At 33.9% G+C, this 13,264-nt stretch overlaps 1 protein-coding gene across 5 annotated transcripts in view; it reads right to left on the bottom strand.

The window, feature by feature from the left end:
- TFEC (transcription factor EC) overlaps positions 1–13,264 on the bottom strand; it is a 229,715-nt gene that overhangs the window by 35,056 nt on the left and 181,395 nt on the right. For 3 of the 5 annotated variants that reach the window (XR_015723893.1, XM_045792802.2, XM_087860873.1), the window contains 4 exons: positions 11,711–11,825; positions 9,648–9,704; positions 5,681–5,756; positions 868–1,015 (listed from right to left, as the gene is read on the bottom strand). Coding sequence is in view for 4 of the 5 variants with exons in the window: in XM_045792802.2 (XP_045648758.1) it covers positions 868–1,015; positions 5,681–5,756; positions 9,648–9,704; positions 11,711–11,825 (396 nt within the window). In the remaining variant the exon portion in view is untranslated. Of the gene's footprint in view, position 1; positions 509–867; positions 1,016–5,680; positions 5,757–9,647; positions 9,705–11,710; positions 11,826–13,264 lie in introns of those variants that run through there. The other 2 variants (XM_087860874.1, XM_045792800.2) reach the window with 2 other exon arrangements.

Below are 13,264 nucleotides of genomic sequence, written 5' to 3'. Positions count from 1 at the left end.
ATTTCAAACAAGAGTAATTAAATAATGACTTTACAAGTGGATTTAATTCTAGAAAATAAACCAGAAATAGAAACAAAATATTAACAAGCATTCAAAATGAAGAGTAATACATATTATAATATTCTTTGCAAATAATGGAACCTGGTATATTTCTAATGCCTGAAAAATAACCCTGAGAAAACTATACAGATTTAAAAAAAAATTCTCTTCTCATTGCTGTTTAAAGGAATACATAATATAATGGTTCCATAGTGGCTCAGATTACAATATAGCCATTTGGAGATAGTGGAAAATATTTCATTTATTCTTCCTGATTGATTTCTCACTGTAGGACCATTTCATGGAACAGAGTAGTGCTTTACCTGGCAATAAGCATGCTCACATAAAAAAAAATCTTGAGAGTTATGAAAACCCATATTTTGATATTTTGTGTCACATGAACAGATGAGGAGTGACTTAATATATACTGGCATAATATGCTCAGGCAATGAAATCCATAGCAATGTTACTAAAGAAATAAAAGGGAGAGAGAAGAATTTAGTGTCCAATAGTATATAGAAAAACAAATGTTTTACTTATTATTTTTTGACTGGGATAACATTGTGTGTTTATCAAATTGGTTCTATTTTCCACATTTTGCAATTAGCTGGTGTCATTCATTCTATTTTTAAAGCCACCATGATCCTGGACTTCTAATCAAAGTCTAACTGAAACAACCCAATTCGTGAGCTTCTAAAAGGCAATAAAATTATCCTTTGGAAGGAACATAATTGTTAATAAGAAAAAAATAAATGAAACAATGAATAAAACGATGATGGGTAAGTCATATATAAGCGACGTGGTCCATGGCAACATTTTTATAAAAACCTGAATCCGGAGTAGAAGTCGCCTGTTAGCCTGCTCTAATTTCTTCTGTCTGTGCTCTAATTCTCGAGCTCTCTGTTGTTCTTTTTGTAGCCACTTGATGTACTCCACTGATGCTTTTAGAATGGTTCCTTTGTTCCAGCGCATATCACTATAGAACGGAGAGATAACCTTTTCACAATTGTGCATGTCAGCAGAATTCATAAGAACTTACAAAATCTTTTACATTAATATGAAATAATGATTTACATGACTATTATTCACTCTTAGATATTATTGCTTCTGAATAGAAATTTTAATAGAATAGTTAAGAAGCCCTTATATAGTAAAATTAATCCCAGAATGAAAATAAGTGTCAAAAGAAAGTAATAAAGTGACTTTTTGTGGGAGAGCTAAATGCAATATCATGATTCTACCATTACAGTTTTTATATTTTTAGTGAAAATTGCTTTTATTATTAACTCTGAGATTAAAATCTATGTGCGGTATTTCTGCATTAATGAACTAGGAAATGTACATTACTGAGGACTTAAGCCTAAATTTTTTAAGATCATTTCAAATGTACTAGTCTTTTAACCTACTTTCTAATAAGGTTGCTTTTATGCTTCTAAGAAAAAAAAATAAGGTCCCTTCTGAGTGGTAATCCTGAGTGATTGTGAAACAAATCAGAGTTCAGCAACATCACTTTAAGCAATAGAGCAAAACTTTCTAGAATCATTAGGCAAATTATTCTGCACAAAAAAACATCAATACTTGTTTTAAAAGCTGGATGCCTATTTTTTAAATAAGTTTAAGACAAATAAATACAATTAAACATTACCTGATAACCTTTCTAGAGCATAGAAAAAATATTTTATTAAAATTTATTTTTAAGTCAAGAGAAATGATAAATCTGGAATTATGAAACAAGCTACCGACTGTAAAATCTGGAAAACTACATCAAAGAATTTAATCCTATATGAGAATTAATAATACATGTGGAGAATGCAGCCAAGCTAATTGCTAAAAGTTAATCAGAGTTGCAGAAAACCTTGATGAATTTTTAGTTTAGAGTCATGAGATTTTTTTTTTTTTAAATACAGCATACAGTAAGCATGTAGGGAATTTTTTAATCAAGATGTATTTATTTTAGAGAAAGAGAGAAAGAGCATGAGCGGGGTGAGGGAGGGGCAGAAGGAGAGGGTGAGAGAGAATCATCAAGCAGACTCCCCACTAAGCATGGAGCCCACTGTGGGGCTGGAGCCCAGGACACTGAGATCATGACCTGAGCAGAAATCAAGAGTCTGACACATAACCAGCTGAGCCACCCAGGCGCCCCAGCATGTAGGAAAAATTTTTTTAAATTACATTTAATGTACTTTTGGTTTATATGATCTGTGTGAGATACATTGAAATAAATGTGTATTTATTAAGTGATCAGAAGTGGGAAAATATAATTTATGAAAAATCTGACTTGCATATGCCTCGCTGGAAGTTCAAGTTAGATGATACTTCCATTAGCCATAACAAATTAAAGGAAGATACATTTTTCTGCTGGCAGATGAAAACGCTTACTAGGGCCTGGCTACACCATTTTCTACTGAAAGGCACCAACCCATTACTAGGGTCTGTCTAAAGTGTGCAAATGCTTTGTCAGCTCCTCTAGGGCCATCATAGCTGCTGGTCTCACCACTCACAGTGACTTCTTGGGTGATGGGAAGGCTATGGAAAAAGAGGCTACTTTTGTCATTTAACTAAGAAGGTACTTGTAACTCAAAAAGGTATTGAACTCCTGAATTAAAACTCTAAGCTGCCACAGGAGCCTTTGGCCCTAATTTTGTTTCATTTCTTCTCATGGGGAGAAAAACTTGAAGGACAGAAGAAATAATATGGAAAGGATAACCTCTGGTCAACTTTGAAGTTTAAGGTGCTGTTTATTAAAATAAACCTTCAAAATGGTGGTAGAGACCACAAAATGGGTCTTCTGACCATTTCTATCTGACATCATTTGCACTAAATTTTTTAAAGTTCATTCTATTTTAAAGCCATTTTAGTATATGAGGTTTCCTCTTAACCAATTTCTTGAGCTAAAATCAAAAGTCAGATGCTCAACAGACTGAACCACCCAGGCACTCCCCATGGATCCAAGTTTTTAAAGAGCCTGTGTTCTGAATTTACCCATGGGACTCACATTGGTGGACCCTAAAGAGAAGCATTAGGGTAAAAGGTGAGGCCACAGCAAGCCAAGGGATAAGATGTATTGAAACAGAATTGGTATTGGATGTGCAGCTGGCAGTCAAGTGTCTTCTGTCTGTGCTAGGTGCACAGGGCCACATACAGATATCGTCAACATCTAATGAATTAATGTGTTTTCAATTAGACCCAAAATAAATATCATTTCCATACATATAACATAATACAATTAAGACAAATAATAGGGGCGCCTGGGTGGCTCAGTCCTTAAGCATCTGCCTTCAGCTCAGGGCGTGATCAGGATTGAGCCCCACATCGGGCTCCTCTGATGAGAAGCCTGCTTCTTCCTCTCCCACTCTCCCTGCTGTGTTCCCTCTCTCGCTGGCTGTCTTTCTCTCTGTCAAATAAATAAATAACATCTTTAAAAAAAAGACAAATAATATTACTGCTTTTTTGAGATCCATAAAGAAGAAAAAAACTCTTAAAAAATGTTTACCATAAACTTTTCCCAATGATAGTCTCTTTTGGATATGATTCTGCGATAAATTGATTTTCTATATTCTAGATTAGGGGCAAACTATGACCTGCAGTCTATTTTTGTCAATAAAGTTTCAGTGGACACAGCCATGTTCATTCATGTGCATATTGTCTATGTCTGCTTTCAAGCTACAATAACACAGTTAGAAAATTGCCACAGACTATATGGCCCACAAAGCTCGAAATATTTACTCTCTGGTCCCTTACAGGAAATGGTTGCCATTCTCTGTTCCAGACAGTGAGTTAGAAGTAGAAACGAGCCTTTTTATAACCAAAGTTTCTGTAAAATATAGAACAATAATCCCTCACATAAGCTTTATAATTTGTACAGTATTCTCACATATAGTATTTGGTTTTATGTTGATAAAAAACCCAACCATACAATTGGTGCCCTACAGGCATAGTGACATCTGAAGATGGTCAGTGAGGCTTCTGAGTCCAGTCTTGAAGTCTCATCTGCTTTCTGCATATAACCATGCCCTGGCACTGTTAACTCCACCAGTTACAAGAGAACCTCTCTTAACTGACCTTCATCCAATCACTTTCAAGGTCAGTTAGTGTTCTCCATTCCCTTTGTGACGCTCACTGACTGTTGTGAGGACAAAATAGGTAATAGAGAGCAATGGGCTACCCTCTGATACATCTAGGTATTTCTTTTGCCAATGTGGTGCCATGTACTTACTGAGAGGTTAAATTAATACCCATTGTAATTACTATGATGATAATATAATTAAATTATAGGTACATTAGCTAATGAAATATGAATGCCAAAAAAGAAAGCATTTATAAAAACAGTTACTGTTTTTAGGAAGATTATATTAAAAGCTTTGGAAAAACTCAATTAAAATGTCAGTAAAGGTAGGTTGCTAAAAAATATGCTGTCACAAATAAGGGTATAAACATTTAAAAAATTTATCTATATTTAGGTTGTGTACGTTTTTGTTTTATTTTAAAGAAATTAAAATAGACTATACATTTTAGTGCAGTTTATGTAGAAAGAAAAGTTGAGACACATATTCAAACCAAAAAGCCTTGGCTTTACATCAAATGTTTGGTGAATAAATGTGCATGTGTATATGTTAAGTGCTAAAGAAAACAAAAGTCCTCTGAGGAAAATGGGTATTCTCTTTTGCTAATGGAAAGAGTTGCATGCTTAGAGACTTCAAAAGATTTGAAGAGTTATCAAATGACTACTACACTATGACTGAACTCTTCCCACTCTCCACCCAGAGCTCTTTCTGCCATTCCATCTAATATGCCCATGAGGATAAATACTACATTCTCTTCTATTACAAATTATTGAATTGTCCAAGTGAATTGGCACATTTGGATTCAGGTAAAGAGTATTTCCAAATTTCACTAATATCATTTTATCAAACATCACTGTTTCTGAATAATGGATGATCACTAGTATTTGGAGAGGCCAATTCTCAGTCTGAATAAAACATTTTTCAAGTCATTATTAATGCAACATATCTTATTTTTATGTTTTGGAGAAACATTCAACATTCTCACTTGATACCTTGATTAATCAATACTTTTCTGAAATTTACAACCTCAAACATCTTGTTTAACTGACTTTGAGTGTGTATGACACCAAAACATGGCTGAAAATTTAATTACAATAACTGATTATTGGTTGGCATCAATCGGCATGTTTTTAAAGTCCCATTTTTTTACTTACATGTCTCCAGAATTTGGAGACCTCTGAAAACCCAACAATTCAATGTTCACGTACACATAAATCTCACATTGGAAGAACTGCTATAACCATAAATTGAGTATACCAGTAAGTGTCATAGACAACATTTGAAACTACCACTAAATTTGCCAATACTGGTGCCATATAGAAAGGCCTGCTATGAACTGAGCAACAATAATTTCCTTACTTCCTATATCTCAGAAAAGCAATATTAGTAACAATCTTGATGCTTAATAATTATCAGTCTTGAATACATACTTAACCGTAAGACCAGCAGTAGCCTTAGCCTTTACCATAAGCTTCTTAGTTTCTTAGCAATTGGTTCTTCTCTCCTCCTTCCCCTCCCACCCATGTTGGAGGGTATTCAAACCATAACATTATTATAGAAATGATTGTTGAACTCACGGATCATTAGACTTTGGAATAAGAGTGCCAAGCTCCTTGATTCGGTAATTAATATTATACCTTCTTCTTCTTTCAACTATTAAAAGAGAAATGTTATTGATTATTCTCATTAAAGCACAATTCACTTTTGGTCAGCTGTAAACTTTCTTAATAATCTTTAAAAAACGGTGAGTGAAAAAATTTCCATATAATCAAGAGTACTCAAAAATCAAATAAAAATTCAAATATATTTCAATCTAAAAGTAAAAATGACAAATTAGAATTGTGATTCTTTTTTTTTAAGATTTTATTTATTTATTTGAGAGATAGAAAGTGAGCAAGCCAGAGAGAGAGAGAGCACAAGCTGGAGGAGCGGCAGAGGGAGAGGGAGAGGCAGGCTCCCTGCTGAGCAGAGAGCCCAATGCAATGTTCTACCCCAGGACCCTGGGGTCATGACCTGAGCTGAAGGCGGCCGTCTAACACACTGAGTCACCCAGGCACCCCAGAATTGTGACTCTATTATTGACAATGGTTTAAAATGTTTTCTCTCGAAACAACTTTTTTCACTTTTTGAAATGTTATAATATTTATTCATACTGAAATACATATGTTTTTATATATATTATCCTATTGGATCATCATTTCACATATATGCATTTTGCCCATCAGGATCATAATCTTTCGAGGTCTGCACCATGCTTTACTCTTCTCATACAATCCCCAAAGGCCTAACACAACATTTGGCAGAATACAGGTGTGTGTACCCAACTAGACTGTGACTTCCTTGATGGCAGGGGCCATTTATTCCTCATTTTTCTATCCTCAGAGGGCTTGGCATATAGGAGGTATTAAATAAATGTTGATTAGACTATAAATATATTTTTCTAATTTAAAATTTTTCAATAATATATAGAGTAGTGGCTTTCAAACTTTGGCATACATCAGGCATACATGGAGGGATTGTTAAAATAGATGTGTACCCCAAACCTCTTAGTAGGTCTGGGTTGGGACCCGAGGATTTGCATTTCTGACAAATTCCCAGCTCATGTTGATGCTGTTTATTTAGGGCCTACATTTTAAGAACTACTGGCATAAGTTCTTGTTCAGAGACTGTTTTCTCTGTTTGCATTTCCATGAATTAATGGCTTTTGGATATTTTATGCATCTAATAAATGTTCAATAAATGTCAGATATACAAACAAGTAGAGTTTCCTATGTTGACCCCTATGAGAAAGCAGTCTTATAGAGTATAGTGTAGTATTACAGTCTATTCTATATTCCTAGAGTCAATAACCACAACATATGCTTCTATACAGTATTTTTTTCAATAGGTAATATCTTTACAGCTTTTCAGAGAAACGAAGGAAGAAAAAGGTCATGAAGAAGAAGAAAATCATATATCAAAAATATTTTAAAATACTTATGCATGCTAAAAATTAAGATCTGCTACCAGAAACAAGGAAAGTCATGAAAGAATAACAATTGACTCTACAAAGCAATTTACCATGAATGGATTTGACCTTCTGTAATAATATATTGGGATTACTCTAAAATTAGAATATAATTGATTCTCGAGGGAGTTTATTTTCCCTCTTTGCCAATCCTGTTTTCCCTATGCATGTAATTAAAAAAAAATGACACCACATTAAAAAACTGAAAAGAAAATAAACAAAGGTAAAGCCTAGGGAAATACATACATATTTCACAGTAAGAATTATTAATAATTCTATGTTCACACATAGTCACTCCTATATTATAAAACAGACTTTTAAATATAAGATGAAGAATAGCTATGAAGGATGTTTACAGTTTTACCTCAAAACAGGGAACTGGTTTAGTCCTATAATATTTCTTCAAAATCTATTATTTAAATGTACCTTATGTAAAATATCAGAAGTTCTTACTCTACTCTTCTTAGATTGTGCTTGATAAATTTTTAATGGCTAATTATAATGAGAACTTTCATCCTCAATGTTTTCATATCCAGTACTAGTTATTTGTAAAGGAGTCAAGTTTCAAGAAATTACCAAATTATTGTATGCCATGTGTAGTTTCACTCTCCACAGTTTTGATATATTCATTCATTCCTGTCCTTAGATCAGGGTGAGAGAGGCCACTATCCTGGACCCATACTTAAGAGCCACTTTTGCCTTCTCTCACCATACCCTTCCTCCCCCACTGAGCAAGTCAGTCATAGAGTCAAACTACAGTCTGAGTAACTCGCACCAGGCATATCCTCCCAAATGCCCTGAGCCCACTTCCAGAGCCTGTGCAGGCCACTTCCTGGATCCATCCTCCAGAGTGAGGACCATGATACCAGTGTGCTCACCCCTAGGCTCAAGATGCGGACAAGGGAAGTTATTTACACAGATGGGTGTGGAGTTAAAACGTACAAGACGAGTGTTCACACTCGTGTCCGAGACCACTGGCAGTACAGAATGAAACAAGGAATGGGGAGAGCAGTGAGACGGGCTGAAGGCTGGCTTTGCCTTACCCTGACATCCCCACTCAGAGCTCTGATGATCTGAGAATTCTTAATTCACACCTGGCCTTCCAGTCTTTAGAAAGAATAGAGAATACTTAATGTAGCACTCTCTAGCTTGAGTTACAACTTTTAAATATTTAGACTTTTGGTAAGTGGGTCTCCATTTGTCCTCTTGCCATGATCCTCACAAATTTTAGGGGTGGTCCTAGATTCATCGTATTTAAAATAGGGTATTAAAATGTTTTTAACATTGAGATCTCTAAAAAGCAACATCTTCCAGTAAGGGAATCCAGATTAGAAAACACTTGACAATGGACATACCAGGCACCTATCATACTTTATGCTAAATGACCTGTTATTTAAACTGCAGTTGTAGAGAAGGGGAGCAAAGAGCAAGGAGAGGCATAATGAGTTAACAGGTTTAAAATGAAGAGAGAAGCCCATAGTTCCTGGCTGTATTAATCCCTTCTATCAACAACTAGCTTCCCCTACTGATCTTCTACTTGTCTCACAATCTGGACCAAAGCTGATCCACTCTACCGCTAAGGGCTAGCAGAATGAGATCATTTCCCTCTCCACGACAACCCTGCAGAGAGTTAGAATCACTTGTCAGCTCTTCCCTCACAATCTCATAGTCAGCAAACTCTGATCAGTCTGTGAAGCAGGCAGGTGCAATATGAACAGACAGAAGTAGGGTCCACAGGTCCATGTACAATGAATTTCAGCTAACCATGTGTAAGAAAATTCTTGGTTTGTTTTACAGATTTAAAGTTTTTATTTATGCTTATTCTTTATTCTTGCCTCATTTTTCGGTTAGGACTCCAAAACACAAAGGCTTCACACTCAATTAGTCAAGTTCACTTGAGGCAGTTAAGATGTGACCAAATACTATCAAGCTCAATATTGCTGCTAACCTACTTCCCTTGCTTGTATTTCTCCATCTCATGTGACCTGTTATCAGAGTCAAACTGACCCCTAGAAAGGCATCAGAGATTCTTTTTTGCAGAGATAGAATTCAGCAGTACAATGTAAGCAATACCTTTCAGATAACTTATCATTAGGAAGGGAGGAACAGATTGACACAGAAGGATGAGAACATGGAATTGTTTCTTGCTTTATAAGTGGTGTACATTTTCTAAAGCCACTTTTATCTCTTTAAACCTTTGAGTCAATGAGTCACAACACAGTTCAAATGTAACTAAATGCACTCATCTCTGTCACACCCAGTCTGCTTGAGAGAGACAGAGTGATCAAGGAGACAATTTGAGATGTTTCACTTCCTAAAAATATGTAGCTCTTCTGAGAGTTCGCATCATTTCAATTTCCCAAAATAGCTCAACTATTCAACATATACTATTCATTTTGGTTATTTTGGTTATGTGACCTCATAATACTTATGAAGTGACAATAAAAGACCACATATTTTAACCACCATGCATTTCCTTCTGCATTAATTTTTTTCTTTTTTCTTTTTTTTTTTAGAAAAAAGGAAAATATACTCACTGAGGTTGTGGTTGTCCTTTTTTTGTCTCTCTTTTGCCAAAGCTCGTGTATCTGTTTCTGACCAAAAGGAAGATAATTTAAATAGTACTTAGTTCTACTTTACAACCTCTCTAGTCAACATAATTCAGAAATATTTGGTGAAAATATAGTATTACTTAATCCAAATGGCATAATCATATTTTTATGCAAATATTTAGAAATTTGGAGCAGAGCACTCTTTAAGTAAGAGGCAATGGTGAACCTTTTAGGTTTTGAATAGTAAAACCTGGATTTGTATTCTGGCCTCCTATTTAATAACCATGTGATCTATTACCTAAGTTCTCTGTGTCTCAGCTCCTCATCTGTAAAATTGGCATGATATAATACTTATCGGATAATCATTGTGATGGTGAAAAGAGCTACAGTGCATAGCAAATATTACACTGCTCAATCATTATTATTATTTTAAGAATTTTAGGATTATTCAAAACTATTTCAGCCTAATTTTTACAACCAACATTTTTCATAAATAACTATGATTTCTACATCCCTGGAGTTGGAACTAGCTATACTTCTCAGGTATTCCTATCAAACACTTTCAGGAAATGGCACTTTATGTTCTACATGGTTGCAAGTATTTGTGATAGTCTCCAACATGGCTTACCATGATCCTCATGATATTTACACCCTTGGTAGTTTCTTTGCACATTAAACAGGGCTGACCTGGGACACCAAAAGAATACTGTGAAAATGACTCTAGTGTGGCTTCTAAGACTAGGTCATAAAAGACATGTTCAGCTACCACTTTAGTGTCTCTTGGATCACCAGCTGTCATGTCATGAGGACATTTGATCAGTCCCATAGAGAGGTTCACGTGGTAAAGAACCAAAGTCTCTTGCCAACAAGCAGCACTAACTTGCAGGACCTGTGAGTGAACTGTTTGGGGAGCATATCCTCTAGCCTGCCTTGTGTCAAATGTTTGTACCTCTGGACAACACCTCAACTGCAATCTTATGAAAGACTGAGAGAGAACCAATTTTCTAAGCCATCTCTGGATTTCTGACCCATAAAGATGATATGAGTTGTTAAGTTTTGGGATAATTTGTTATATAGCAATAAATAATTAATGCAGTGTTTTTTGCATTGTTCTAGTTTTTAAAATAAGTAATATAGGAATATATTTATTTAAATTCGTTTATTTAAAACTATATTAATTCATTGTAGTCTAAATAATTTGTATGCATAGACATTTTTGAGCTATTGGCTAGACTGTGAGTAAGAATGGACATATTGCACTTACTAAAAATGTTCATATCAATTGTGTAAAAATTATAAAAGATCAATGTTTGGCCCTCAAACTAAAAACTTGTTACAGAAATTTCAACTAAATTTTATTTTATTCTTATGGAGGAACTAACACTGGACTTTGTAAATTAGGAAATCCTTATTTTGATGCAGATCCTCTTCAAATCAGCTGAACATTGTGAAAGTAACTCCTCTGATCCTTGATTTCTTCATCTATATACTAGAGGAACTTGACAGTGCCCCTGTAATTCTTTTGAGTTGTAGGAACTTTGCAATGAACTATTGAAAATTGAGGGTTTTGGTTTTTTTTTTTTTTACCTACTTGAGCAAGTTAAATGTGAGTCTATCATGAAATTCATAAAACAAGCTAAAAAGGGGGATAATCTGTTTTATATCAAATTCCACATACAGAAATGACTATTTTTCCCTAATCAATTACTCTGTTATTTTGCAAGTATGTTAATAAATTGCATCAGTTCACTATCAAAATAAACCAACGTTAAGTGAAAAACTTAGACAAGTTGTCATATATATGTGTAGAGCATATGTGTATATTTGCCCAGTTCCTAAAATAATCAATTCAGTTGAATTGTAAATTATATTAATTTGCTGCTTAGTTGTCATAGGAGAAAAAAGTATGGATTTACTATCCACATTTCTCCCATTTTAACCAACAATCTTGATAATATTTTTAAAATTCTATTTAGCTTGGTAATATATGTCACTCATAACTTAAGCAGTTGACTTAAAAAGGGATAAAACTATAAAAGCAACATTACCTGTAATTTCTCTTTTCATTGGCAGACTACTTGGACAGGAAGCACTTGTAAGGCCCATATTAACTGGTGAAATTCCCTGCTCACCACTATACACATCCAAAATACTTCCAGATATCTTCAGAAATAAAAGGAAGAAAAGATGAATCAAACCTTCTGTAGACACTGATATATTTAGATGCGTATTTTAAATTTGCCATTTTATTAATAATAATTTGTTATATACAGCATTTTAATTTTAAACAAGAGTGAGTATGCATTGACTTTTTAAAATCATTATGGGATGTTTATAGATACGTTGAAAAAAGCTATTTATATTTAAGCAAAAAGAGAAATTAGTTCACTCATGAAAGAAAATTCTGATTAATATTTACAAAGTTATGGAAGTTTGATCTGCACATTACCTGGTTATAAATGCGTAAAATTTAAAAAATCATTTGGACAAAATCAATATACATATTAGCAAAGCTGGAAAGCTCATTGCATATCATAAATTAGGTATAATGGCTGAACATTTTGGAAGCCTTCTTAATACCATCAGTGCTACCAGCAACTCACAGTCAAGAGGTGTTTTACACTGTTAATTAAGTGAGAAACTTTCTTTCCTTCCTGGAAGGCATACTTTTTCTCATAGCACTCTTAATGTTCTAGATTATTATAAATATCCCAGCTGGTAACCAAAAGTAGTTGAAAACTACTTTTGCCTCTAGTGGATATAGAGTACATCTAATTATAGAAACACTGCAATTCCTAATGTGCTTCTTGAGAACAATTTTTCAGAAAACTAAGATACTTTATAACACAATTCAAAATTGTACAAATTTATTATTTAAAATATGCTTATTGATTTGACTTCCCAAGAAAATTTAATTTAAATAATATTCATAATTCAAGTTAATATTCATTATTCCACAGCAAGCCACATTTAAAATGTAGGATTTGAACATTTAAAATATTTCCATTCTATGTATCTTTATTTCATTTCTGGGCAGTAAAATAAGAACTGAATAAGTAGTAACTTTTTTCTTTTCTTAAGGACTAGAAACAATACAAATAATCAAAGTCATAACCAGATTATTAAGGAGATTCTTAATTTCTTATTTCTATTTTTTGTAAAACTCCAAACTGAGGGAAATTTTTGATACTTATAAAATCAGACTGAAAATAAATGTGAAGAAAGAACATTTTAAGACCAAAATTAATCTGACAATCTATTAAACAACAGGTAATAAATATTGTCTATTTCAGAGGGAAAAGAACTTGAAAAACACAGTGGAAATCAGGCTAATATATGTGAATATGCATATCAATAAGGACATGATAGACTGAATATGTTATTCTGATATATATTTTTATATATTGGTTCTTTTCATTATTTACTCTATTAAGACTGATCTTTATTTTATATAAACTCATTGTTTTATTTTATTTTTTTAATTACAAACTCTTTTCTTTTTTCATTTCTTTTTTTTTTAAGATTTTATTTATTTATTTGACAGAGAGAGACAGCTAGAGAGGGAACACAAGCAGGGGGAGTGGGGGAGGGAGAAGCAGGCT

This window comes from Ursus americanus, chromosome 3 (assembly GCF_024610735.1).
Source record: "Ursus americanus isolate L20-20 chromosome 3, mUrsAme1.1.p, whole genome shotgun sequence".
Classification (NCBI taxonomy): Eukaryota; Metazoa; Chordata; class Mammalia; order Carnivora; family Ursidae; genus Ursus; species Ursus americanus.
This window is presented reverse-complemented; position numbering and strand designations above follow the sequence as displayed.